This window comes from Callorhinus ursinus, unplaced genomic scaffold (genome assembly GCF_003265705.2).
Source record: "Callorhinus ursinus isolate GAN/ISIS: 27379988/994484 unplaced genomic scaffold, GSC_fseal_2.0 scaffold13, whole genome shotgun sequence".
NCBI classification, from domain to species: domain Eukaryota; kingdom Metazoa; phylum Chordata; class Mammalia; order Carnivora; family Otariidae; genus Callorhinus; species Callorhinus ursinus.
Genome location: NW_027397075.1, coordinates 14,626,587 through 14,653,978, shown reverse-complemented (window position 1 = coordinate 14,653,978; position 27,392 = coordinate 14,626,587). Strand labels below are relative to the sequence as shown.

General features: G+C 58.5%; 1 protein-coding gene across 2 annotated transcripts in view; it reads left to right on the top strand.

Annotated features, from left to right (window-relative positions):
• The window catches only part of CRAMP1 (cramped chromatin regulator homolog 1), a 56,991-nt gene that overhangs the window by 22,281 nt on the left and 7,318 nt on the right, over positions 1-27,392 (top strand). Inside the window, exons 5-19 of one of the 2 annotated variants that reach the window (XM_073899733.1) lie at positions 1,814-1,897; positions 5,101-5,149; positions 13,053-13,138; positions 13,590-13,713; positions 14,676-14,757; positions 15,090-16,247; positions 18,631-18,808; positions 20,729-20,910; positions 20,993-21,067; positions 23,285-23,366; positions 24,040-24,144; positions 24,366-24,544; positions 25,081-25,149; positions 25,754-25,985; positions 26,682-26,846. In XM_073899733.1, the coding sequence (XP_073755834.1) occupies positions 1,814-1,897; positions 5,101-5,149; positions 13,053-13,138; positions 13,590-13,713; positions 14,676-14,757; positions 15,090-16,247; positions 18,631-18,808; positions 20,729-20,910; positions 20,993-21,067; positions 23,285-23,366; positions 24,040-24,144; positions 24,366-24,544; positions 25,081-25,149; positions 25,754-25,985; positions 26,682-26,846 (2,850 nt within the window). Of the gene's footprint in view, positions 1-1,813; positions 1,898-5,100; positions 5,150-13,052; positions 13,139-13,589; positions 13,714-14,675; positions 14,758-15,083; positions 16,248-18,630; positions 18,809-20,728; positions 20,911-20,992; positions 21,068-23,284; positions 23,367-24,039; positions 24,145-24,365; positions 24,545-25,080; positions 25,150-25,753; positions 25,986-26,681; positions 26,847-27,392 lie in introns of both variants that reach the window. The other variant, XM_025877078.2, reaches the window with a different exon arrangement.

The window sequence follows — 27,392 nt, the reverse complement described above, 5'->3', positions numbered from 1 at the left end:
GTTGAGCTGATAGTTCCAACAAAGTTACTTTTTTTTTTCAGGTTTTATTTATTTATTTATTTGTCAGAGAGAGAGAGAGAGAGAGAGAGAGAGGGAACACAAGCAGGGGGAGTGGGAGAGGGAGAAGCAGGCTCTCTGTTGAGCAGGGAGACCGATGGGGGGCTCGATCCCAGGACCCTGGGACCATGACCTGAGCCGAAGGCAGACGCTAACGACTGAGCCATCCAGGCGCCCCTCCACCAAGGTTTCTATCTGGTCCTGGTGATCTCTCCATGTTGGTGACAGTCAGGTGACCACATTAAGCCCGAGGGCCGCCTGCCCTTTTTGGTGTGCTGGCAGTTACCTCAGGGCTTGGCACTGCCCAGCCGCCCTCCCCTCCTCAGCCCCTGGCAAGCTCGGATCCACTTCATGTCTCTGAGGGTTTGCCTGTTCTGGACATTTCATAGCAACAGTATCAGTGTGTGGCCTCTACCTGAGCACCTTGTTTTCTCAGTTCATCCACTTTGTGCCAGGTGCTAGAACTCTGTTCCCTCGCATGGCCGATACCATCCCACTCTGTGTTCCTTGCTTGTTTATCCACTGCCTAGCAGTCTCAGAGTGTCCTGAGCAGCGGTCCCTCATGAGAGTCCCGATGAGACCTTGGTCTTTCTCTGGAGAACCTTCAGGAGCGGTTGGTGGGATGTTAGTGGAGTCCCAGGCTCCTGGCAGCCTATGTGAGGTTCAGAACCTTCAGTTTAGATCATTCGTTCAATGATCTAATTTTCCGCTGGCTAATGTATTTTTGTTTTCCTTTCCTGGTGACTTAATCACAAGCCCTGAGTGTTAGGAGTTGGAAAGGGCTCTCTGAGGAGAAGCCAGAGAGAGCCGTTGTGAGGACAGTGGAGGGACAGGCTGCCTGGGTCACTGCTCTGTGAGATGGTGGGGATGGCACCAGCTGTGCTGGGCCCGGGCTGGCAGATCGCACTCAGGTTTGGCTTCAGGTAACCTGGAACTCAAAGCAATGCGGTCTTAAGCACGGAAGGATTTGTTCTCTCATGTCCAAGACCGCAGGGAGGCAGTCCAGGGCGGGCATCGGGGACCAGGTCTGTCCTGTTTCTGCTCTGCCGTCCCCTGCATGTTTGTGTCCAGGACGGCTCCAGGCAGCAGCCCTGCAGGGAAGACGGGTGGGCCAGAGGGACACATTCATCCTGAGTCAGTCTTCAGTCATGTCAGGAGCTTCTGGAAGTCTCCTGCTCACACCAAAGGCCAGTGGCCCCGTCTAGCCACAGGGCAGGCTGGGACGTGTGCTGTTTGACCTGGATGCGTTGCTTCTTGAATGAAGTGGGTCTGTTGCTGAGGAGCAGGGGGATAGTGGGTATCGGTACTTGGGATGGTGGGGGCTGCATTTCCTCTTGCGTCTGGCCCCAAGCCCTGGACCATTGGTCAGTGGTCAGATGGCCCGACAGGTCAGCTTCCTCGGTCCCGGGGCTGCTGGCCTCACACAGAGCTCGGGTGGGTCTGTGTGTGCGGAGACAGATGCTGCCACTCCACCTCCGCCTCCGTGGAAGCTGGCCACGCGGCCATCCCAGTCTCTCCCCCTGCTGTGAGGGCTCACTTCCTGGCCCCTCCCCAGTCTCTTTGACTTCTACCTTATTTTGTAAATTTGAAAACCAGCCCCTCGTTCCCGTGTGCACCTCACTCGTTTCCCTGGGGCAGTGGTCGAAACTGCAGATGAGCGGCATGAATGTTCCCTACGCTGGTCCCGTGTCGAGCTGGCCGACCCCGGCGTGGGTGTGTTCCCGTCGTAACGCATGGCCCTGTCTCCGTCTTTCAGTGTTCTCCCGTGGGCTGAAGAAGTCGTCGCAGGAGCTGTACGGGCTGATCTGCTACGGCGAGCTACGGAAGAAGGTCGGGGGCTGTGAGTACGGGACGCGGGCCCTGCGCTGCTTGTGGCCCCCACTGGCTGGGCCGGCCCTCCCGTCTCCACCGGTCTGTGACACCAGGGCTCTTTTCCCTCCGACTAGAATCTTGGAGACATTTTGGGGCCAGTGGGTTGAAGAGCACCCTGGCCTCCACATACCTGCACCTTCACTTAGGCTTCCGTGTTGCTGACACTGGTCACCTCGAGTGCCCCCACCCCACGCATGCACGTTCTCCTGCTCGGCATCCTAGCAGGGCCCTGACCCGTCATCCTGTGTCTCCTGAGCTCAGGCACCCACAATCCTGTTATCAAACAGGCACCTTGGTCTTACCGAGTTCCTGTCTGTGTTCCCAGAACACCCAGCACCCAGTCCAGTCACACAGGTCGGGGCGCTGGCCGGGGTGCGGGCTGGGGATGTGGTCCTGCTTGTACCTTTGGCCCCCCTTGGAGCTGTTGATGGGAACAGCTTCGCCTTTGGTCTTGCATGACACCGGTTACTTAGAAGGGTCTGGGTCCCTCCCTGTAGGTCCCTCTGCTTGTTTCTTTGTAACCAGATTCTCATTAGATGTAGAAATGCTCTGGCCTTCTGGGGGCCCTGAGCGTCCAGTGGCTTACCTCGCCTCCTTGTGCGGCCCCAGTCGAGGGGCACCCTTGTGTCTGCAGGAGCCACTGGCTGCCCTCCCACAGTGGAAGGGTGCTCACCCAGAGGGCCACTCCAGAGGCCCAGTGAGACCATGTGAGAAGGTTGGAAACTATCTCCTCCCTGGTCATCCAGCACGCCACCATTCAGGGGGCAGCGGGGCGGGGGTGTGGAAGCAGCAGAGGGCCAGGGAGGGTGGGCGTTCGTGGTTCGTGGACTGTGCTGTACACGCCCGCCTAAAAACCAGACAGGTGGCCTGGCTCCCTGACCCTGTCCTCCCCATGATCTGAGCACTTCTTTGTCACCTGGTGGCTTGTCCTGGGGTGCTCCCGAATGTGGTGCCGTACGGGGCACCGACTGCTCCCGGCCACTGCAGTGGTGGCCCCTCCTTCGTCCCTGCCACGTCCAGGTCTCAGCCCGCGCTCCCCCAGCCCATCTGAGTCCTTGTGAGGCTGGCCTGGCTCCCTTACCTTGGTGGCTTGCCATTGCCCCTCTTTCTTCCCCGGGCAGCCCTGGGACCCCGGCCCCAGGGGCCTTTGCACTTGGACCTCTGCCCCTCTTCCTGCTGCCCTGCAGCTCAGCTGACCCCATCCTGCTGGTGACATCTCCCCAGTCCCTCTTGTCCCAGCCACATGTCACATGTTCTCTCGCCCATGCACGTGCACACACCCCTGAGGTCCCACCTGAGCTCTTAGTGCCTTCCACCCCCATGGGGCTTGTCTGCCTGAGCCCTGCCTGCCCCCCACCCATGGATCCACTCACTGGAATGCTGCTCTGTCGTTTTGTGAATCTTTGCAGGGAAGGGACAGGCTTCGAGGTGCAGCCTTCAGCAGAGTGCCATGGGTGCTGTGGCCTCTCATGACTGCTTGTGGGTAGGCGTTTCTGGGCTGTGCAGAAATCGTGGTCAGAGCATGCTTTTATTTAAGTTGCCTTTCCTAACTGAGGTCTCTGGACACACGTGAGTCCTGAAACAGTGGACATCCCTGAGACTCGGACACTCGCACCATGTGTCCAGCATCAGGGCCGCTGCTGTGCTGGGTGGCGTCCCTGGGGCTGAGGAGGCTCCATTTTGATGAAAACAAGTGTCCGTATAAGGCTCCTTGGCTATTAGGTGGCAGGTTTGCCCTCAGGACTGGGTCTTACACCCACAGCTTATTCCTCCTGCCACTGCAGCCCGGTGTGGTGCGACCTGGTGTGGGGATGGGGTGCGGGGAGACAGCAGCCGTCTCCAGTCCTCACCTGTGTGTTCAGGTGGTTTTTCTCTGAAGGCTGGTTCCTTGGATGGTGCCCATCGCATGCCTTAAACCCTCTAATTGCAGTGTCTCCACCCCCTGGGCCTTCGGTCTGTCCGGCCTGCCAGGCACAGGACCGATGGCTCCTCCCTCTCTTTTGCCCATTACTTTCTGCTTCCCCTTTGATCTCTGCTCACATGCCCAGGGACCTCAGGACAGGCTGGCCTCTGGGCGGCGCATTTGGCCCCGCAGACCCTGCCTCCCCCACAGGAACATCTGCCACGGCTGCTGTGGCCTGTGCGTGTCTGGGGCAGGTCAGCAAGCGAGGCTGTGCGCCCGCTGCTTCCCATTCTGGCCCGGAGGCCCATCTCCGTCTGGGCGGCGGCCCTGCAGCCTGTGGGACTTGCCTTGCGGTGTCTCGTCATGTGTCTCTCTCAGATGCTTCATCTGTAAAGCTTTACATTGTCTTCATTCTCCAAAGGTGTTTTTGCGGGATGTAGAGCTCTGATTCAGTGGTTTTTCCTTTCTTCACTGTAAACATGTTGCTCCCGCGTCTCCGGCCTGCGCGGTTTCTGGGGAGAGGCTGCTGGCTGTTGTGTCTTCGTGCCTCTGGAAGGAATGCATTACTTTTCTCTTCTGCTTTGAGTATTTTGTCCTTGTCTTGGTTTTCGGCCTGGCTGTATGTTTGTGACTTATTGTTTCTTCCCCCAAAAGTATAAAAGAGTTTAAAGAATTTTGCAATGACCCCCAGACATCCACCATGTACCAGGTTACTCAGTTTTCCTGCACATCTAATTTTTTTTTTCTTGCACATCTTGAGGATAGCCCTAACACTGGGAGGGGGCAGAGGAACATGACATCAGCTCCAGTGAAGGCGCAGGGTCTTGGTTCATCATCCACCCACCTGGGAACCCGGAGATCCAGAGCAGACCTAGGCAGGCCCACAGATAGCATGAGCCCAGCAGGAGAAGCATGCGTGGTGGTGACCCTGAGGGGAGTCTCTGAGCTCTGCGGCTAGGGAGGGGCAGAGGCTCAGTGTGGCAGGGGCCAGGGGGGAGGGATCAGCTGTGTGGAGGCAGGTAGCAGTTCCCCCGAAGAGTCCGGGTGCATGGACGCGCAGAGGGGGACGGTGCCCTCAGCCCAGGCTTTGTGGGAGGAGCTACAGCTGAAGGAGGGGTTGTGTTCTGGAAGACCTCGCATCTTCTATAAAGGAGGTGCGATGTTTGCTTCCTACATTGAAGATAATTACCTGATAACAACCTGGGAATGTTCACCAGTTTTGTTCCTAAGAGCTTCATGGTCACATTTATTTGCTTTTCCATTTAAAGGTATGGATGACAAGAATGCGACGAAGTTGAATGAGCTCATTCAGGCCGGGTAAGTGGGGCTTACCTTGTGGAGCACACTCTTGCTTTGGGACACTTGTGGGCTTCTCTGAAGCCCAGACCTGGAGGCTCATGGTTTTCTTCCCTTTTCTCAGCGAGGTCCGTAAGGTGCCAAACTCCCCAGAGTTCAAGCAGATTACCGCTCGGAGCCCTGGGAGAGCAGGGGGACCGCGCCCGGGCTGCTCCCCATCTCCTTCCTGCGGGTCCCCTGGCAGGGTGACAGCACCCACTCAGCCCTCGCCGCCTCTCGTTCCCGCCCCGTCCCCACCCCCTCTGCCGGAGCAGGCCCTCGTTCCCGCCTTCTTGTTGCCCTTCTGGTCCTGTTCCTGCACTGCGCCCACTGAGGCTCCGCGCCCCTTGAGCCAAGGCCGGGTGTGACGGCGTCTGCATTCGAGGTTCTCCCGCTTGCTCTGCCCTGACCGCAGTGACCGTTCCTGCGGCAGAGATGGCCTGTGACGCGTGCCTTGTGCCCCATTCTTCTATTGTCCCAATGGAACTTTGGTTCGCCCCCTGGCCCCCATTTCAGAGTTGGCCCTCGAGGCCTCCTTCACCCTGTCAGCTTCTCTAGTTGGTCCCCGGCCTTCCGCCAGGTGTCTGGCTCTAGGCGTGGCTCTCCAGCCCTGTAATCGCCCGCTCTTCTCTCCTCCCACCCCGCTCTTGGGACCGTCCCGATGCCGTCCTTAGCTTTGCGCCCCTCTGTGCTCTCCTTGGGCTGTGTGAGCGCTCCCCAAGGCCTCTGTTACCTTTTCTGGGTGAGGGATCCCAGATCTAACTTGTCCCCCATTTCTGGCCCCAATTTAGAAATCCCATCACATCATAGACCTCTGCTATGTCCCAGCTGGAAGCCTCCAGCAGCTCTTCCTGGGAAGGCCCCCTGACCTCACACTCTCAGGGTCCCTTTTGGCCGGGTCCCGCTTCTCTCCCCTCAGCCCTTTGCTGTTCTTGTTTGGTCCCCCAGCCACGCTGCTGCACTGCCCAGACCTTCCCCTGTTCCACGGTTTGCGGGTTCCATGAGTGTGGCTTTCTCCCCTGCTCCCCTCCTGCGTGGCCCTCGTCGATGGCTGCTGTGTCCCTCCCATCCATCTCACCAGAGCTCACGTACTCTCCCCGGATCTCTGCTCCTTGTCCTAGGTGGACCTACCGGCCCTCCCCAGGCCCCTCCTGATCGAAGGCAACATCTGCAGGGCATGGCCTTCTTGCATCTCTGGTCGCTTTTCTCCCTCAGCCTGGTGTTGGATGGCCTGCACACCCCCGTCCCTCAGGCGTGAGCTCCTGACAGCTGGGGCTGGCTGTGTGGTTTCTGCTCTGGCTCCGTCCACCGTCTTCCCTTACAGATGCTCCTGTTGGGTTCCCGGGGTTGACTTCTGTGAACTGCCCCCGTTTGGAAGCAGGCGTGGTGGTAACGAGGATGCGTGTATCAGCGCCGTGTGAAAAGAGCAGTGACTCACCCCATCTGCCAGGGGAGCAGGCAGCCTTCACCACTGTGTCTTTGGGCAGGTGGAGCCTCCTGGAGGTGTGTGGATAAGCTCAAGAGCAAGTGACTCATTGTCACGGCATCCCGCCCCCCACTCACCTGTTGCAGCCTCAGCGTCTTGCCTTCTTCCCACCCTCACGCAGGCCCTGCGGCTGTGGGGTCGAAGCTTAGTTTGTGGGCTCTCTGGGTGACTTGCATGTCTCTGGGGCAACTTTGTAGAGAAGGTGGAGGGTCCTTGGCGGAAGCGGTTTCTGGCGTCAGTGTCTCCCCCACTGGCGAGAGAGCTGCCCCATGAGTTGGAGCACTTTCCCTGGATGCGATTTGGGGGGAGTCTTCTTCACCTTTTATTTCACTTGCCCCGGACTGGTTCTTTGTGCTCAAGGGCGTTGGGGACTGGTTTGATGGAAAAACCAGGAGTTTGCTTGGCTTTGTCTTAGTCTCATTGTGAGAGGCAGCACAAAGAGGAGGTGGCCTCCTGGGTTTCTGGAAGGACACGTGGGTCTGTCTCACGGTTGATCTGGTGTGGGGAAGGTGTGCTGGTAAGTGTGAAAGTGTCCTCATGGTCGGTTTTAGGGGCTGGTAGAGATTGGAGAGGCCCTGAGCTGGGGGCCAAAGGGATGTGTAAACTCCCACATACCGCCATGTCCCCACAGTCTCAGCGAGGAGCCATCCTTGTAAAGCCCAGAAGTGATGTGACTGTTAGGATGGTTCTGAACAAGCAAGGATCCGGGAGGACCATCTACACCTCCTGTTTGCTTTGAATATTTAGTACCGTGCTCTTGGGATATTCCGTGACCAGTAAACATCCATGTGTCTAGACCGATAGGATCAGCGATCAGGTGACTGTGTGGGGGGCCAGAAAGAACGTTCCCATGCCACATTCCCCACAGTTGCTGTAGATACCCGGACTGCAATAACTCCTTTGCCCTGTGTGGCTTTATTTATGAAAATGCATGTATCTGTATTTCTGGCAGCAGAAATAATGACGCTTGTGGCTTAAGTCTTAAGGCCTCCTGATGAGTGGGTGCTGTCGCTGCCTGGTGGCAAAATTGTGTAGGAGCCTTTGGAGGGTCGTGGGGTGAGGGAGACGCCAGTGCTGGCCCTGAGACCTCAGGTGCGGGACAGCTGGAAGCCAGCTCCAGCACAGAGCCCGAAGCGGGCTCGAGAAGTGTCCACACAGAGGCTGGGTGTCCTCGGCTTCTGCTTCCCTGCTCCTTCCTCCAGCCTCATGTCTGTTGCGGGCTGGGGGCCGGCCCTCACGTCTGTCGCAGGCTGGGGGCCAGCCCTCATGTCTGCCACAGGCTGGGGCCTCATGTCTGTCGCGGGCTGGGGGCCGGCCCTCATGTCTGTCGCGGGCTCGGGGGCTCATGTCTGTCGCGGGCTGGGGGCTCGGGACAGTTGCCGAGACGCAGCCATGGGTGCAGGCTGCGTGCCCTGCTGGGACTAGGGTTTCTGACTGCCATAGCCGTCTGCCGCCCCACCCCGGACACTCCCTCCCTTCCCCGGGTGATGGGCTCTTCCTTGGACGCTGCCCCAGCCCTGAGCCTCCGCAGAGTCTGTGGGTTGTGTGTCTCTCACGTGTGACCGGGCAGCCCTGCACTCCCTTGGGCGCTGTGGGCGCTTACCTGCCAGGCCTTGGACCAGCCCAGGGCTCCAGAACGGCCGGGGGCTGGGGCCTGGTCAGTTAGGGCTCTAGGGAGCCCCTCCCAGACCAGGTGGAGAAGCTCGGTGACGCCGTGTACAGGCCGCTCCTGTGTTTGGTTTGACCAGTGCATCTGAGAAGCACGGTGGTCACTCTTCCAGTCTTCCAGAAAAATTCATCGTGAATTTTAAGTGTCAGAAAGGTAGAAACAGCAATATAACAGATCCTATCTCCCCCTCACCTGGATTTAACCAAGGGAGGAGCCACCCGAAGTTGGTGCTCATGTGCACCAGTTCTGGGGGCTCGGGAAGGGTGGTCCTGTGTGCGTGTGCGTGCATGCGTGTGTTTGTGTGTGCATGGTGTTACTTGTCCTGTTGTGCTTTAATTTCTCTTCCCTGCTAGACTGGGGACTCGTCTGGTCTGCGGTACGGGCCGCTGTCCATAATGAGCTGTAAGCAGGTGCCTTCGGTACGTGTGTGTGCACGGCAGGACAGGATATAACAGTAGGACACAGCATCCTGTGTCCGCCGTTACAGGCTCCTGCAGGATAGTGTCCCTGCCCCGGGAGTCCCCTGTGCTGCTACTCCTCCCCAGCAATGTCTGCATAGGTGCCTTTTCCAGAATGTCACTGAGAGGGCATCACCCAGCAGACAACCTTTTCACATGGCCTGTCATTTCCCATTCCGAGTTTGAGGAGGTGCACGAGGCAGATTTGGCCGGTTCTGTCACCCCCAGACTCCCTCGTGCTGCCCCTTCGCGGTCCCTGCTTAGGGCCAGCCGCGGCAACCCCTCAGCTGCTCTGTGTGCCTGTCGCCCTGCCTCTCCCAGAATGCCTTCCACATGGGGTCACACCACGGGTGGCCTTCTGAGGTTGGCATTCTCCACACAGTGGTGTTTATCCGTCCCCCAGTGAGGAACATGGGCTGTTCCACAGAAGGAGCTACTCTAAACCTCCAGGTGTTCGTGTTTCGTGTCACCCGGGCAGATCGGCAGGTGAGCGCATGCCGGCTTTGTAGGGAGCTGCCGTCAGCTTTCCAGAGAGAGTTCCAGTCACTGCACGTGCTCTCCACGCTCGGCGCTCAGTCTGTTTTGAGCCACCCTTGTGGGTGGGAGGTGGTATCTCCTGGTGGTGTCGGTCTGCATTTCCCTGGTGACTGGCCACATTGAGCATCTTTCTTGTGCATTTCGCCCATCTGTCTCTCTCTGGTGACTCCTGCTCAAATCTTGTGCCTGTTTCCTTATCAGTGAGTTGAGAAAGTTCTTGAAGTGCTGTAGACACCAGTCTTCTGTTGGATAGGCGATCAGCAGTGTGTTCTCCTGGCTTCTGGCTTGTCCTGCTTTCCTAGTGCCTGTCGCAGGGTGGAGGTGCTCAGTCTGACTTCAGCATCACTTCCAGGAACTCTTTGTCTACCTGCAAGTCACGGTGATGCTCCGTGTCGCCTTGTGAAAGTTTTAGGGTTTGATATTTCCCTCTGTCATCTACGACGTGCAGTTCATGCTGCGGTTCGTTTTTGTGGCCTGTGGGCCTCTGTTGAAAGTCCTGTCCTTCCTCCACTGGTGCTTTTGCACCCTAGTGTGAGCCAGCGGGCCGTACTCTGTGGGTCTGTCCCCAGGTTTCTCTCCTGTTCCACTGATGGATGTTTACAGTCTTCCACCAGCCAATACTGGTTTCCAAGAACAAAGCCAGTGGCCCATAAAGGTGAAGCAGAGTTGGGGGAGGTCAGTATGGTGCCCGTGGAAAACAGCTCCTGTATTTAGGGCCGTGGAGGATTGATTCAGCTAACTTCTCGTCCATCCTTCCTCAGTGAACTGTGAATGTCCTTTCTTTGTAGAGCTATAGGATTCGGGAGCAGAAGGACTGAGGAGAGCCCTGAGGTCACCTCTCACTACGACGGTCGCAAGCCAGCAGCATAGAGTTAGCAAAGGCTTACTGGGCTCGTCACGTGACTTTGCAGAAAGGAGAAAAGACCTCTCGTAGTAGAAAGGAAAGCCAGACTCCCGTGCACATAGAGGAACTAGCCTGTTGCCTGTTTTGTCAAAGCAGCAACAGTGGGGGCGTTGCATGCAGTCCTCTGTGTGACCCTCGATCAGAGGTCAAAGTGTGAGCCTTTTGCAGACGGTGCCTATTAAAGCCCCGTGCCCTGGGGGCGCCTGGCCTGGCAGTCGTCCTGCTGTGGCTCAGCTCCAGGGCGGGCTTGAGGACTGTGGCCAGGCCCACGAGGCCTTCTGTCTGCAAGCAAGAGCAGGGCTTTGCCTCGGCAGGCTCTAGCCTCAGGACACTCGTAGGAAGGACTTCCATTTGGGAGAAAAGGAAAGGGATTGTGATTTCAGGATGTCTTCTGGTCATACAGAAGGGGCTGCTCAATTTCACTTAAAAAAAAAAAAAGCTAAAAAAAAAAGGAAGTCACAAAAGAGCAGTTTAACGGAAAACGTAATTATCACAAACACAGGTGCCCGGTGGTGCGCGCCCCCCCGCCCCCGGCCCCACTTTGTGTTGTTGGTTTGGCACAAATGCAACAACAAGTAATGGGCAGTGAGGCTCACCAGCCCCAGAGCCATTGCCGGAGACCGGCTGGGACCGAGTCCACCTTTCTCTTTCACACCCCCGCAGCAGCACTTAGCTGTCTATGTTTCCCCGGGGTTGGGGTGACTACACCTCAAGTGTTTGCTTAGTAGAGCGAGGTGCGCATTCCACACAGACTCGACCCTCTGAACCGTGCCGCCTGACACAGTGGCGGGAGTGGGTTTCCTGGGGTTCCCTGGTCTCTTTGACAGCCTGCCCATGGCTCAGCGCTGCTCACGATGCCCGTGTCCAATTCCCTGCACAGAAGGGGCTCAGCCAGTACTTGGGTGCATGCGTGCAATGGCAGTTGCTGTGGAGACGTTGCTGCTGGAATCCGTGAGACTGGCTGCCGCAGCCTAGTCCTGCCCCCACATCGCACCGCCCTGCTTGGCCTTCTAAACACCCTCTGGGGCCACGGTGAAATCTGCTGTCTAGGGGTGGGTCCGAGCTGTTTCCCTTCCAAGGAGGAGGGTTGTGCGGCTTTGTTTCCTCAGGGTGAAAGTTGTGTTTGGGACTGCCCGAGGCCGGCCAGTTCCTCTGCTCTGTGCACACACCTAGGGCTTGTCTTCTCAGTGGCGCGTGGGGCCGGCCCTCCCTGCCACTGCCGTGGGCACAGTGGTCTCCAGTTTTAGGCAGTACTGCTTCAGAATGCTATGTCCTACAGCTCCGTGAGGCATACACAAATACAGTTGTGTACAAACGTACAATGGTACAAACCCTAACCCTAACATACAAGTAGACCCCAGCCACCTGTCCCCACTCGCCTCCAGAAGTAACCATGGACACAAATTTCATGTGTATCTGAATTTTTTTTCTCAGGGACTTTAAATGCATAAATGTATGAATGCAAATTTAAGCATGTACATTTATATAATTTTTTTCACATGCTTGGAATCATACCACGTGCATTCTGTAACTTTATCGCTGAGGTTGTCTTAGAAACAAAATGGCTGGGACAGAGCAGCTCTCTCCTGGAGGGGTCACAACATTCCAAAAATTGGTTATAAAAGCAATATACCATGTGCTAGAGCCTTTTAGAGAATATAAACCTGCATTTATAGCCACTGGGTAGCTTGGCCAGAGCCTTTCCTGTGACTTCTCGGGGTTCCACGGAAACTTTGTAACAGAAGCGCTAGCCTGGGTGCACCATTCATGACTTCTCTTCCAAGCAGAGCAAGGGCCGCAGCATCCCTCCAGGTCCCCCAGCCTTCCAGAGTTGTCGTGACTTCACTATCATTTTTCAAAACAGCCAAGCTCTCTTGAGTATATATGCAAAGCATCCCGAGTGTGTGTTGATTTTTCCAGGGTTTTTTTGGGTTTTTTTGGTTTTGTTTTTTTTAAGATTTTTATTGATTTATTTGACAGAGAATGAGAGAGGGGGGAACACAAGCAGGGGCAGAGAGAGGCAGAAGCAGGTTCCCAGCTGAGCAGAGAGTCGGATGCGGGACTCAATCCCAGGACCCTGAGATCACAACCTGAGCCGAAGGCAGACGCTTCACCCACTGAGCCACTCAGGCGCCCCACCAAGTGTGTTTTTTGAAAGGAGCTCTTTTTGTGCTGTTCCGTTCATCAGTTACAGGGAAATTCTTCATTTTGTGTTATTCTAACATTATATAAGTTCTGGCCATGGCGCTGTTCACACAGAGTGTTATCCCCAGCTGTGACAGATCCGGGGCCTGCCTGAGGTGCGTTTTGGAGAGCGCGAACAAGCGGCACTGTGTCTAGGGGCTGTGAGTGGCGACTGTTCCTTGCGCCCCGCTGGTGTGGCTGACAGAGGGACCACAGAGAGTTGCTGATGGGGAGTGGTGGCCGCCTCAAGGGGGGCTCACACTTTCTGCTCTCGAGGGACCCCGAGGACGAGCAGGAGGAGGAGAGAAGGGTGTGCATTTGACGTCTGACGGGCTCCTGCACAGTGGGCTTTCCGGGGATGGACAGCAGCTGGTGCCACACCACCTGCCAGGCCGGAGGTCGGGCACGCTTCCTGTGAAGGGCCGACGTCCTCTTTGCAGCGTGAGGCTTGGGCAGGAAAACAGTGGGACCTCCAGAATCCCAGTGTGGTCTCACCGTGTGCAGCTGCCTGTGACCCCGGGAGCTTCTTGAGGACCCTCAGCCAGGGCCCTCATCTGTCCAAGCTCTCACGGGCCCTTCTGTATGTGCTCGGTGAGGAGCGGCTGTTCACTGAGAGGTCTCACTGTTTTCCCTCAAACTCTTCCCAGGGCCACCACTGTGCGCTACAAAGGGAGAAACCTGCGGATCAAAGCGCCCATGTGCCGTGCGCTGAAGAAGCTCTGTGACCCGGACGGTATGTGATCTCGGAGGTGGGGCTGCTCCCTGTGACAATGGAGAGGGCGAGCTGGAAGTGTCTCCCAGTGGCTCTGAGTCTGCTTCATCTGTTCCTGCCCGTTAGCAGCACTTGGACTTGAAACCCTTTGTCACAGCAGTGTGTCCCCTTAGGAGATCAAGTTTAGCTCAGAAGCCATGGCCTTTTCAGACAAAGTGCCCGCCCGTGTCATGAGCAGGTCTCTAGTGGCCTCTTGCGGCCTGGTATATGGCTCTGGCTTGCAAATGCGCACGCGGCCATGTTGGCATTCTTTCAGAGCATGGGTCCCTGCAGCCTTCTCTGCCAGCCTTGCTTTCAGACACGGCTGTTTGCCCAGAGCTCCTCGTTGATTCTGTTAGTTGTGTGGCCAAGCCTGTGGCGTTCTGCATCAAGGTTCACGTGTGCCAGGCTCTCACGCCCCTTCTTGTCACAGGCTTGAGTGACGAAGAGGACCAGAAGCCAGTGCGCCTGCCCCTGAAGGTCCCGGTCGAGCTGCAGCCAAGGAACAACCATGCCTGGGCCCGCGTGCAGAGCCTGGCCCAGAACCCAAGGCTCAGGTAACAGTGGCCTTTGGCATCTCAGGGGAGAGGTGGGGTTCCCCTAGGGCACTGACAGCACATGGGGGAGGGGCCTCACACCTGGGGGTCCTGGAAGCCTTGAGAGCTGCAGTTCCACGCCTGGCAGGGGCTTTCGGCCCAAGCACGGGAGACAAAGACATGTGGTTAGCAGGTTGATGGCGACAGAATCTTTCCCCTCAAAACCCCTTTCACGGCTGTCTTAGCATCTCTCTGAAGATCTGTGTCTAACGTAGACACAGGGCATCATTGTGAGTGTGGACCGTTTTTCATGTAGACGTTAGACCTCTTTTTTGATTGAGGTGGAATTCTCCTAACCTACAATTAGCTGTTACTCGTTTTAGGGTTTCTGACTCAGGGCACTGAGTACCTTCACACGGTGTTGTAAGGTTTTCCCCTCTCTCTGGCTCCAGGACATTTCATTACCCCAAAACCTCGTACCCACCCCGCCCCCCGCTCCCCCAGCCTCCGCGGCCGGTCAGGCATGCCTGTTGTTCACGGTTCTCGTAAGGGGACAGTATAGCTTGCTGCCTGGCTGCTCACGCCAAGCCTGGTGCTTCATCTGTGTCAGGACTTCTTGCTTAAACATGGACTTAAACTCTCTCGCTGTTCATTCAGGCTGGCCAGGCCCAGCTTCCTGGATCCAAAGGGTGCTGACAGAGCAGGGTGGTGGGTTGTAGCATGGTCCACGTCCTGGGAGAGATCTCGTACGACCTGTAAAGGGGACGTGAGATTCACGTGAATCTCTAGTGCTCTCCACTTAAAGGGCTAGTTTTTAAGAAAAGGACTCAGTGGCCCTGCAGGGCACCGTGCCTCCGTCCCCTCCTTTGACGCCCTTTCCGCAGTCCGTGACCTTGTCTGTTCTTGTGGCCACAGCCTCGTACTCCTCAGGAGGGTCCCTCCCCTGTAATGGCCGCCCTGTCCTGCTTGTGGTCTCTCTGCAGGATGATTGTGGAGCTCCACCGGAAGGTCTCCAGCCTCATTGAGTTCCTGAAACAGAAGTGGGCACTCCACGAAGTGCGGGTCGTATCCTTTTCTGAGTGCACGGGGCCCCGTGGGCGGCGCAGAATGGGCACTGAACTGCTACAGCGCAAGCGGCCCACGGCTGGCCTCCGTGGCAGGGCTGCGGGGCGCACAGAGCATCCCTGCCAGCAGGTTGAGTAAAACAAGCAAGGACACAGCCCCAGGCTTCTTGTGTCCCTGGCCGCCTGCCAGCCTCCGTCCCTGCCGGGAGGGTGCCCACTGGGTGTGCCATTGGTGAAGGAGAAAAGTGCCCGGCTCGCGCCCTTCCCACGGCCCGGCGGCGCACAGCGGGGCCTGCTCCTGCGGCTGCTCCTTGACTGCGCTCTCAGCGGAAGACGCTCGAGGACCGGCAGCTGCAGCACTTGCGAACGGAGCCATCGCAGGAGAAGGTGGCGCTGCACCTGTTCCCAGGAGAAAGCTGCACGCTCACACCGCTGCCGGGAGTGGCCCGAGTCGTGCACTCCAAGGCCTTCTGCACTGTGCACTGGCAGGAGGGTGGCCGGTGCAAGCAGAGCTCCAAGGATGCCCACACGCTGCCTCCGGCCCAGATCCTGGGCATCCAGAGTGGGCAGGGCACGGCCAGGGGCCAGGTGAAGTGTCCACGGGGTGGTGCCGAGGGCAAGGGCCCAGGACGTCCCCCTCCTTCCACCGACGCCTCACAGAGCTCTGGAGAGAGTTCCCCTGAAAGTGCCCCTGGGGAGGGGGCCGCCCTGAGCCTCAGCAGCCTAGACACTCCTGACAGGCTGCCCCCGGGGCTCCAAGATGCCGGGGGACGGCTTGAGAAGACTGCCAGGGCTGCTCCTGCAGAGGGCAGGGACGGCCCAGCCCGAGAGCCTGGGGATGTGACGTGCGCCTGTGGCCAGGTGCCAGAGCTGGAAGATGAGCTCTCCCTCCTTGACCCCTTCCCGCGCTACATGAAGTCCTGTCAGGACCTCATCATCCCCGAGCAGTGCCGCTGTGCAGACTTGCGGCCCTCAGGGTGCACCTCCCCAGAGACCCGCCTCCCCAGCAGTGCAGAGGTGGCTGACCTCGCCCGGGCTGGGGCACTATCCCCTGTCCGTGCCCTACCGGGTCCAGAGCCTCAGCCCGGCCCCAGGCTCCAGCCGGATGTTTGCACTAAAGACTCAGCAGACGCCCCTGCCGAGGAGCCCCAGGAGAAGGTGAATCCCTCGGATCCCTCACCTCAGGGACAGTCTGCTGCCAAGCCTCCGAAGGATGTCCCTGCCAGCCGGCTAGCCCAGCAGCTCCGTGAGGAGGGCTGGAACCTGCAGACCTCTGAAAGCCTTACGCTGGCTGAAGTCTACCTCATGATGGGCAAACCGAACAAGCTGCAGCTGGAGTATGACTGGCTTGCTGTGCTGGGCCCTGAGGGCCAGGCCCCCGGTGGGCAGGCCCAGGGGCCCTGCACCAGCTCCCCGCCCTCCACCTTCCACAAGCAGCGCCTTCTCAGCTGCCTCTTGAAGCTCATCTCCACCGAGGTCAACCCCAGGCTGGTGAGTGTGGGTCAAGGCACAGCCCTCCTGGCATTCCCAGGTGGACAGCTGGGTCCTGGGGGGAGAGAGGCGGGGACCCGGGTGACCGGGCAGGACACATGTCCTTCCCTCGAGCCAGGCTTTGTGGAGAGGGCTCCAGCTCGCTGCAGACACAGGCCCTGTCCTCCGTGGCTCACACAAGGCTTCAAAGACCACAGTGACCAAGAAGCCATTCCTTGTCAGGCTTCATGATGATGCTGAGCTGTCCCTGCTGGCCAGCGGCACCATGTGTGCAGAGGCGACACCGTCGCTATGGCCAGGAGCCAGGCAGGAACCTCGCAGATTGCAGCGGAGGAAATGGCAGGGTCGTTGGTGCTTGAGAATGGCTGTCCTGGGAGCACGGTGGCACAGCTTCCGAGGAGGGATTGGAGTTGGGAGGGGACGGACGGGGTGCCGGGACAGCGCTTGGGGGCTGGGTGAAGGGCTCTGGAGCTCCTCAGGGGGCTCCGTGGTGGCTGGTCCCTAAGCCTGGGGAGTGGCTGTGACCCCGTCCTGGGGCATCTCGTCTGCAGACACGGGGTGGAGGATGCCACTGGCGAGAGAAAACCCAGTGGGCTTTCTGGGGTGCAAGAGAACTGAGTCTAAAGCAGGGGCTCCTGAGGTGCAGTGTGTGCTGAGTGTTTGGGAACGCGGGGATTCACCAGTTCGGGAGCAGCGGCCCAGGGAACGGAACATGGGGGCCAGGAGGAAGTGGAGCCTGGGGACAGAATGGGCTATGGGGACCCTGTGGACCCACGAGTGCTGAGTCACGTCTGCACAGCACAGCTTCTGCTTCTCCTGGACAGACAGCCCTCCATGTGCGCTCTGCCCGGCTCCTCCACCCTCTCCCTGGCCTCATCCCTGCGCAGCTTTTGCCGCATAGAGGGTACCCGGTAGAGCGCGTGTGCGGGGATGAGCTTGAGTCAGTGCCGTGGGAGAGGTGGCTCCCACGGGGTGGTGGGACCTGGGTGGAGACTGCAGGGGCCTAGGGGGAGGCCCGAGCGGGAGCAGTGGCCTTTAGAGGTAGTGCTCGGGAGGCTGGTGCCCTGCGGGCAGGCATGGGTAGCGCTGGGGTGAACGGACAGATGATGAGTTTAGAAAACGTTCTAGAGTGAGGCTCCTGGAGGTGAGGAGACCGGAGGGACAGGAGCGTGTCTAGCATTCCGGAGAGGGGGCCAAGGGAGGCCAGCTCCCGAGGAGCCTGTGACAGCAGGGTACGTAGGCCCTGGCCTTGGCCTTGACTGGGAGAGGACTGTGGGGCGGCTTGGGAATACTGCAGAGGACTCAGAGCAGGGCGCTCAGAGCCACGGCCCAGAGTAGGGCCCCAGCAGCGGCCTCTGCATTGCCGGGGGACTCGTGAGAGGTCCACGTTCTCTGCCCCCCTCCTCAGCTGATTGTGATGTAGCTCAGCTGGGAGAACCACTGGGTAGAGGCCGGAGCTGAGCTCGGAGTCCCTGTGTGAAAGACGGGCTGGCTGGTCCTGCAGGCCCCCCACAGTGGCAGAGCGCTGCCAAGCCAGTGCGGCCCACACCCAGTCCTCTGGCCAAGCAGGACCTTGGCCAGAGGTGGCTGGGCATGCAGGGGCGTGGTTGGATGGTGAGATTGAATAAGCTAAGCAGGAGGGGACAGAGCAGGGTGAGGGGTGGGCAGGGGTCCCACAGAAAGGAAAATGTGGGTCAGGATTGGGCACTGAGCAAGCAGAGCAGGCAGGGTTGTGCCAAAAGCAGAGGAAGGGGGTTTCCTAATTTCAAAGGAAGGTTGGCCCCGGTGGCCCTGGAGAGTGGGTGCTGGGGAGACTGAGATCACCAGGGTGAGGACAGAGGTGGGGTGGAAGGGGTGGCTCTGTGGCGGGGACCCTGGCACTGAGTGCAGCCTGAGCCTGGGCCGCAGAACCTCTGAGATTGGCATCCTGACTCAGCAGAGGGCTCCTCAGCTGTGACTGTTATAATTCTAGAAATTAAATCTGTATTTCCTTCCTCTGAGTCACAATCGGGAGAGGCCACTGCGGTTCTCTTAGGCAGGCTTTTTACAAAGACGAGTTCGTGTCCGTCCCCACTATGCAGCAACTCCTTTGGCCTTCCCCCATTCCCGCCTGCTTTCACCACGTGATGGGATTGCCTGTCCGTACCACCTGCAGGCCATGAAGCCAGGAGGGAGAACGGTTGTTCCCCAGAGGACCTACCAGCCTGTGGCGGTTAAAAGTGGCATGCTGCCAAGTGACGTCAGGAATGCTGACCTTTGCCTCGGGGGATATGTGATCTCAGAGCCCGTTGGAGCTCCTCACGCCTCCAGCTCTGGGCCCCCCTCCCTGAACCATCGTTCGCAGGCTGAGTCCGGCTTTTGCTGTGGCCCATTTCTGTCCCAGGCTCCAGAAGGGAACACCAGCTCCACGGCTTCAGTGAGGCCCACCCAGGAGGAGCAGTCAGCTACGCCCCCAGGGAAGGTGGTGACCGTCAGCTCCCGGAGCCCCCGCTGCCCGCGCAGCCAGACTGCCCTCCGCAACAGCAAGACCTTCTCTCCCAGTTCCACGCCTTGCTCCTCAGGTGAGGCTCGGCCATCCCGCCTGTCTCTGCACGTGGGGGCTGTGCCTGAGCTGAGGGCACAGGATGCCTGACCCCTGGCCCCATTCAGTGGGTCGCCATCGCGCTGATGGCGTGTCGGAAGAGAAATCCCCACCTCTTGCAGGGAGGGTGAGCACTGGGCCTGTCGCATAAGGCTTCGGGTCCTGGGGTACTGGAGCCATTCGGAAACACAGGGTGGCCCTTGCTAGTTTGGTCACCTTGGGGGATCTTTGTGAGGTCAGTGGAAGCCTCCGTAACATGCTGAATCTGTGGCTGAAAGCCTGAGAAGGGACTGTCTCCTTTTATGTTTGAAGAGTGAGGCCCGGAGGTAAGGGATTCCCCAGCCGTTTCCCTCAGTCTTGGAAGGAAAGGTGGGCTGACCTGCCAGTCTGAACTGTTGGTCCTTTGTCCGAGTTGTAGCCAGGGAGTAACTTCCTTGCAGGGTCATTCCTTGGGTTTTCTGGTACCTGAGACGACAGGTTGAGGACTGCCATGTCCTCCGTGTGCCAAGCCTGGGAGACCTCCACGCCAGGCGTGAAGGGCTGCGTTACCATCCCTGTGGGTGTGTGCTCTCACTTTGGGACACTGGCCATCCTGGTCACCTTGAACGTCCTGCGTCAGCAGGCGTCTCTGCGTCAGGGCCACGTGCCTCATACAAGAAGCAGTCCCGCATCTGTCCTTAATCTGACCCACGCAGGTGTGATCACGTCTTCGCTGAACACATCTAGTATCCTGTGTGTTAACAGTTTCTAGGGTTTTGTTTTGTGTGGTTTTTTTTTTTTTTAAGATATATTTATTTGAGAGAGAGAGAGCATGAGCAGGAGGGGCATAGGGAGAGGGAGAGAAAATCTCAAGCAAGTTCCAGCACGGGGCCCAACGTGGGCCTCGATCCCACGACCCCAAGATCATGACCTGAGCCAAAATCGAGAGTCAGACACTCAACCAACTGCGCCACCCAGGTGCCCCGGCTTATTTTCTGTTCCGAGCGTGTCACCGGCTTTATGTGTTCTCTGTGTGGCGAATAGCCTTCCTGTGGAATGAGTGCTGTGTGGGGGCCTCCGGGGTAACTGAGCCTGGATCAGGTGTCTGTGCAGGTCAGGACTCAGGTAGCGATGGTACTCCTTCCTGTCCTCCACTCTGACTTCAAATTGTTGTAATTTTATGTGGTCTTTACCATCCTTTCTGTCTCTGAATGGAGGATGTTTCTAGACCAAGACACTTGCAGTGAGAGAGTCCGGACTGGTGCTCAGAGGGCCTGAGCTTAATTTCACAGCTTTGCAAATAAAAACTAAGGAAAAGGGGCCTGTCCCTACATGGATTGAGGGTGTACGCAGCGGCACCCACAGTAATGAAAGCAGAGTCTCAGAACAGTGGCTCCAAAATAAACATTTTCTGTCCCTTTATGTCCGGGCTGTCCTTGGTACAATAAAGATTTAGAACGGGGACCGGCCAACCGCAGCCCACAGCCTGCTCGCCGTCAGGACGGCCACGCTCCAGCTGCAGAGCCCAGGGCAGCACGGGTTGGAAGGCCCACCAGCCAGGCAGCTACTCTCTGGCCCTTTACAGAGAAAGCTTGCTGACCTCTGGTCTATGCTAGGTGGTCTAGAAGGTTCTTCTAGCTGTCACATGTCCTCGCAGGCCTATTTGCCCTTCCTACCGGGGATCAAAGTGGCAGAGTGCTGCTGTGCTCTCAGAGCCATGATTCACTTACGGTGGGAACTGGGGTTTCAGGGAGAAGGATAGGAAGGCAGGGTTTGGGGACTGAAATCTAGGAAATGCCTTTCAAGCAAACGGAATCAACTGTCCCTGTTTCTTCCGGTTTTCTTCCGGAGAGAGCGACCTGCATTCGCGCTGGTGACGGTGTCCAGTGAGTGCTTGTGTTTGCGGTCTCTTGGCTTCTAGGTCTGAGAAACCCGCCAAGACCCCTGCTGGTGGCGGGCCCCTCCAGCACAGGCAGCAGTGACTCAGACGGCGGCCTTTTTGCTGTCCCGACCACTCTGCCACCCAACAGCCGCCACGGGAAGCTCTACTCTCCCAGTAAAGAAACAGAACTGACTTTCCGTCAGCACCTGAACTCCATCAGCGTAAGTGGGGCGGGGGGCACGCTGCCGGCGGGGGGCCCTGCGTCTGGGGGCACGCTCTCACGCCCGCGCTGTCTCCTTGCAGATGCAGTCGGATTTCTTCCTGCCTAAGCCCAGGAAGTTGCGGAACCGGCACCTGCGGAAGCCCCTGGTGGTCCAGGTCAGGGCACCGGCGTGCGTCTGTGCCACAGGGAGTCCTCGGCCCCTCCTTCTTTCTTATGCAGAGGACACACAGAGTAGTAACGGGACCCTGACTGTTCCCTGAAATAACGAGAATCTTGGCACAGCACGTAAACCACTTGTAAAAAAGACAGGCAGTCCCAGGGATTCAAGTCCCACGTGTCCCACTTTAGGATATATTCGAGGACTCTCGGAGCTGCTATTTATAAATGCGCAGCCCAAAGAGGCAGTTGACAGGGTAGATAGAGTGGCCAGAGGCCAGACTTTCCTGAGCTCAACGGCACTAAAGGCCAGAGGCCCCGTGGAAGCTGTCTGCAGACCCAAGGGCACAGCCCGAGAGCGAGAGGCCTGCGAGTGCGGGTGAGGTGGGAATTCTGTAACGACTCCAAGCTTAGAAACGTATGGATGTGGGTTGTTTGGCGATAAACGTACAGGTCTCTGTTCGTCTTGCTAGTCTCTCAGAAATCTCTTCCTCTCGAGTTTAATTGACGTAGAAAGGAGAGATTGCGTGGCAGGTCTCAGGCAGGACGATGCACAGCAGTCCTCCCATTATCCTCGGTTCTGCTTCCCGTGGTCTGTAGCCAAGGTCAGCAGGATGCGGGTGATTCTCCTGACACGTCATCAGAGCGTCAGCGGTACGTCACGTGCCTGCATCACTCGCTCACGGGGGCAGAGAGGAGGGAGACCTCGCTGATGGAACTTTTGTTTCAGTGTATAGAATTGTTCTGTTTTATTATCAATTGTTGTTGTTCGATTGTTACCTGCCCAACTTACAAATTAAACTTTGTCGCAGTTACGTCTCTGTAGGAAAACAATAGTAGGTGTAGGACTGATGTCATCTGCAGTTTGAGGCGCCCACGGGAGTCTTGGGACACGTGCCCTGCAGATTCGGGGACTGCTGTATTCTAGGTCCCAAGTTTTGTGTGCACATGCGCAGGCCGAGTCTGTACCGGCACAGTTGGTGAAGTACGTGAATCCGCCCCGGCTGGACGGTGGTTCTGTGGCTCTTCGGCTCTTGGTCCAGGGTTGCGAGCCTGCATGGCCTGTGGTGGTGTTTGTTTAGCTTTGTAACAGCTTGATTATCAATGCGTGGGTCACGCAGTCCAAAGGTCTGAAGGGCTCGCAGGTAGGGCAGCCATCCCCGCTGTCTGATCCAGGACATTTCCATCTCTCCACAAGGAAAGCCCGTAGCCATCTCCTCAGGTGCGCCCCCCCACCCGGGGCAAGCACTCTCTACACTCAGGCTCTCTGTCCCTGGGGATTGGCCTCTTCTGAGCATTTCACACGAATGGAACCACACATAGTATATGGTCTTCTGCGTTTACTGTTTTGATAGAAAGTGTCGGTGGCACATAGCCCTTCATTTCCTTGCTGCTTTCCCGGCAGCAGGACAGGGTGGCAGGCCGTGACCAAGCCTTGCACTTCCTGCTGCCTTTCCAGACGGTGTGCATCCACAGCTCCTTGCCAGGTCACCCCGCTGCCTCCTGGCACCTGAAGAGACCTGGCCCTCCGTGTCGTTGGCAACCCAGTAGTACCCCCTCCTCTCTGCTCTGTGCTGACCCCAAGGGGCAAGGAGACATCCTTCGCACGCATCCTTAGCAGAGAATGCACCTTGCACCCAGAGCCAGGAGTGTCTGATGATGCGGCAGATACTTTGTGTTAATATTTTATTTCTACAACCCAGCCAGCGGTTTCCGTAATTCCCTGTGAGGTGGCAGCCGCCATACTGGCCCTGCATGACTCAGAACCAGGGGACCGGGGCCCATGAGCAGGGAGGGCGGGCACTGCATCAGCGATGGGTCGGAGTGCCTCACGCCCTTAGGTCATCCGTGTTGCCAGGAGCTCGAAGGGGCCCAGATCTGGGGATGTGTCTTGGAAGAGTCCACGCCCAATGCTCATGACGGGCATACAGCACTGGGAGGGCATTCTGAGTTAGCATTGGGCCATCTTGGCATCCCTCCAGTGTTCTCTGTGGAAGGTTGGCTACTCTGGGTTCTTTTCAGAGAGGCCCGGTGTTCAGGGGCTCGGGGTCCACGGGCACAGCTGTCCTCAGTGTCCTCGAGCCAGAGCCCCCATCTGGACACGCTCAGCTCCCTCTCACCTGGAATGTCCCTTATGGCCCGTCACTGGTTTCCTGAGTGATTACTGGCACCGGGGTCTATCCGTCGTCTGATTATTGACATTCTTCTCTCCACAGAGAACACTGCTTCCTCGACCATCTGAGCACCAGTCCCACAATGTCTGTTCCTTTTCCATCCTGTCCAATTCCTCCGTGACTGGTAAGCATCTGGGCTCCTTGGGTAATTGTTCACGCCTTTCTTGTGCGTGGCCCTGTCTTCGGGAACGGCAGGTGTTGGTGTCCTCGGGTCTTTGCAGGACATCCCGAGCATCCCTTTGTCCTTTCTGTCCACAAAGCCTGAGTGTGCTGGGCCCGGGCCACAGAGGGGCAGGCGCGGACGCCCGGTGGGTGGTGGTGTGTGGGCAGGTCTGTGGTGTGGGAGGGGCCCCGGCTCTGGGAAGTACGCTGTCTCACAGAGCGGGCACGGCTGAGTGACACGCGCGCTGCGTAGGCACTGTGAGCGTCGATGGCTTCTCCTCATGCTCTCAGCTGCAGAAAATCTGGTGGGGGGGCCGAGCTGCAGCGGCAGAGTCCTTGTGCAGGATTTGCGGCTTTGCCTGCCACTCGGGTCAGGCGCACCCCCCCCAAAAGGCCCCCCATGGTGTGGCGTGCGGACTGCGGCCTTCCGGCAGCTCCAGCAAGCGCGTTGGTGCTGTTCCCCGGGGCCTGGGACTTTCTCCTCGTCGGAGCCTGTCTGACCTGGGACTTCTCCAAGTCGGCTTCCGACGAGGTTCAGCTCCCATGACTGTGGCTTGAAAGGAAACGCTCCATGGCCCCCGTTGTGCGTTCGGAGGGTGCGGGCTGATGCATCTGCTTCTGCTCTTTCCCCGCAGGGAGAGGCTCGTTCAGGCCCATCCAGTCTTCCCTGACCAAAGCAGCCCTGTCTCGGCCGATTGTGCCCAAGGTCCTTCCACCCCCGGCCACGGGCCACCTGGCCAGTAAGTTTCTGTCACCAGCACGACAGACACCACGGGAGGGTTCCGAGCGAGCTTTCTGTTTGCCTCCAAGCCGGTGTGTCTTGTTGCTGTTCAGGGAGAACACTAGAGCCTCTGTCCTTGCTTGGAAATGAGGTGTGAGGGAGAGGCTGTTCATGAGCCCCTTGGGGCACCTGTCAGGGTGTCCCTGGAACTGAGGTTCTAAATGTCCTTTCTGTTGTCAGGTGCTATCGACTTAGCAGCTAAAAGTGCCGGCATCATCCCCGGGAGCCCCCTCCCTGTGTTGGACGCTGAGGGCTTGTCTGGCATCTCTCCACTGTCTTCAGATGAGGTGGCCCCCACCGTCCCAGGTCAGGACTCCACCAGCACCCACCAGAATGGAGATTCCATCCCCACTGTCGGGGTAAGTATGTTTAGAATGGCTTTTCCGCATCCCCACTTCCTTCTGGGACAGGTCAGTCACTTTCTAGAAGGGTGGGTGCTGAGGCCATGGGACTGAGGTCATGCTGAACTCCAGTTCTGCCTGAGGAGGTGATGGGCCCTGAGAGGCTCTAGGAGAGTGCCTGGACCAGGGAGGCTGTGGCATGGGTGAGCGCCGTGTGGCCCCAAGGAGAGAGCCATGGACGGACGCAGTGGGACAGGCTTGCTGTGATGCCGAGACAGGCACAGAGCTCTGTCTCTCTGCAGACGTCACTCAGTTCGCGAGGTAGCTTTGGCCGCACCGGCTGGCAGTACGCCCCGTGCCTCCCTGACACACACGCCTCTGACCCCCCCTGTCCCCCATGCTCAGGCTCTACTGGGACTGGGGTTGCTCTTTGAATGGACAGCCTCACTTGTGGGGACTTGGTGACCTAACCTTGACAGCAGTAGCCTCCTGACTCTCTGGCTGCTAGGAGCCTGTGGGCGTGGGGCCCACTGGCTTTCCTCGTGTCGTTGTAGGGCACAAGCGACCCGTTCATCAGTGTTCCCTCGAGGCCTGAGCAGGAGCCGGTGACGGATGGTTTCCAGGTAGAGGGTGCTCTTTGCCTTGGAGCAGTGCAGCTGCTCTAGGACCCCCTCCATGCCAGGCCCCCCACCCCCATGGTCTTCCCGCGGCCCTAGCCTTGCTCCCCTGGACTACCACGTGGTGGCAAGAACACACATCCCTCGAGGCCCCGCAGCACCATTCTTCCACCCACCTCGCCTATACAGACGAACACATAGCTCCCATCTGAGGCTTCCTGCCCCTTCGCAAGGTGGCCTGTTTCAGGCGCACTCCTGGAAGGACTGTTTGGGGCCAGAGGAATGGAAGTCGTCAGCCGTAGTGCTCCCAGGCACTCCTCTGCCCTGATTACCAGCTGTCCCGCCGGCCATGGAGGCAGGGCCAGCCACCTCCCCCCCTTCCCTGGCCACTGCCCCCCTCAGCCTGGCCCTCCAAGGCTGCCATGGCTAGTGTGGTTTCAGGAGAAGTGAATCCACTGAGTGTGTATCTTGCAGAGCAGGAAGAGGTGATGTGGTGTTCTCATATTTCTGTTGAATCTCCTGTCACTCAGTCACTGCCATGTGGGGCTGAGACCAATTTTCGATTCTGTGTTCCTGATCATCTGTTGTGCTCCCCGCCCACCCCATCCAGGGCTCACCCGTGCTGTCCCTATCCGAGCTGTCCAAGGCTCCTCTCCACAATGGGCCCCCCGCACCCCTGCCTACGCCCGAGGGCTCCAGCAGCCGCCTGTCCCCACCCAACGTCTCTGCGCTGCTGGACATCTCCCTGCCCGGGCCGCCCGAGGACGTGCTCTCACAGGGCGAGCCCGCCACACACATCAGCGACTCCATCATCGAGATTGCCATCAGCTCTGGCCAGTACGGTGAGGGCCCGTGGGGTTCTGACTTCCCGCCGGGGTGTCTGCACACTTGCTGGGCACACCCCTGTCCAGCGTTCCCTCTTGAGTGTGGAGCATCTGCCGCCTGTGGGGTGCTGCCCATCCTGGCAGGGGGCAGCCCCAGCGGATGAGGAGCAGATGGGTACTGTGGCTCTTCACGGTCTCAAGGACAGAGAGCAGGCCCGCCAGGCTTCTGCAGCCCACGGCTCAGATGGGGCCTTTTTCTGGCTGGTTCTGAATCTGGGTGGATGGCTTGAGGTTGTGCGGGTCCTGGCAGGGGGGTGGATGGACTCCATGGGAGGGACGGCACTTGCTGGTCTGCTTTGGGCTGTGGATTCACAGAGAACTTAGCTCTCCCCCTTGCACCTTACTTCTGTTGGTGACATGGAGACGTGCGCACTGGTGTGTGCTAGTGTGGTTGGTGTCGGCGCCAGCAAGAGCATTGGGGGTGCACAGGGTCTGCCCCATCAGCATAGTTGTGGCCACTGCCGTTCCCTGAGGTGGGCACATGGCTCCTGCCTCCACAGGCCCCCTCTGCAGGCCAGTCCTGTTGGTCCTCCATGGGCCCCACCCCACACATCCAGTGCTTGTGCCACTCTGCTGATTTCTGGGTGGTGGGTGGGGGAAGTGGGGTGCTGTTCACCCACCATGCCATCTCTGATCCTGCGTTTTGGCTGACAGGTGAGGGAGTCCCTCTTTCTCCAGCAAAACTGAATGGCAGTGACAGCTCCAAGAGTCTTCCCTCCCCGTCCAGCAGCCCCCAGCCCGACTGGATCGCCTCCCCGACCCATGACCCCCAGTGGTGCCCCAGTGACCCCACAGACTCGTCGCTCAGCAGCTTGTTTGGTGAGTGGAGGGCGCAGCAGGGCACGGGCTGGCTCCCTGTGGCGCACCTGGGTGGGGACTGGAGTCTGAAGTCCCAGCAGAGCTGCTGGGTTCAGGGTTTATCCCAAGTCCCTCACACGGTGGGGGAGGGGGGCACCAAGGCTTCTGGCGTGCACTTCATTGAGCTTGCGTGAACGTGGACACCCACGAGACACTCAGCCTGGCTGAGATGGGCCCATGTCTGCACTCAGTTTCCTGTGCCCTTCGGGCTGCCCGCTCTCCGGCTCCTGCCTGCTCGGGCTTTCTGCTCTTGCCATTGGCGGTGGGGTAGAATATGGCTCTTGGAGCTCTCAGCTCCCTCTTTCCATCTTCAGTCTGGTGTCCTGAAACAGATGTTCCCACTGTCTCATGGCAGGGACGAGTGTGCCTCCCCAGGCACCAGGTGTTCGTGTGGTGGGCGGGGCTGCCAGGGACAGCCACACCGGTCTCAGTGGCCTGCGCGGGGCAAGCTCCTGTGGCATGTGTGGGATCAGCGTACCCAGCGTTTTTTTTTTTTTTTTTTTTTTT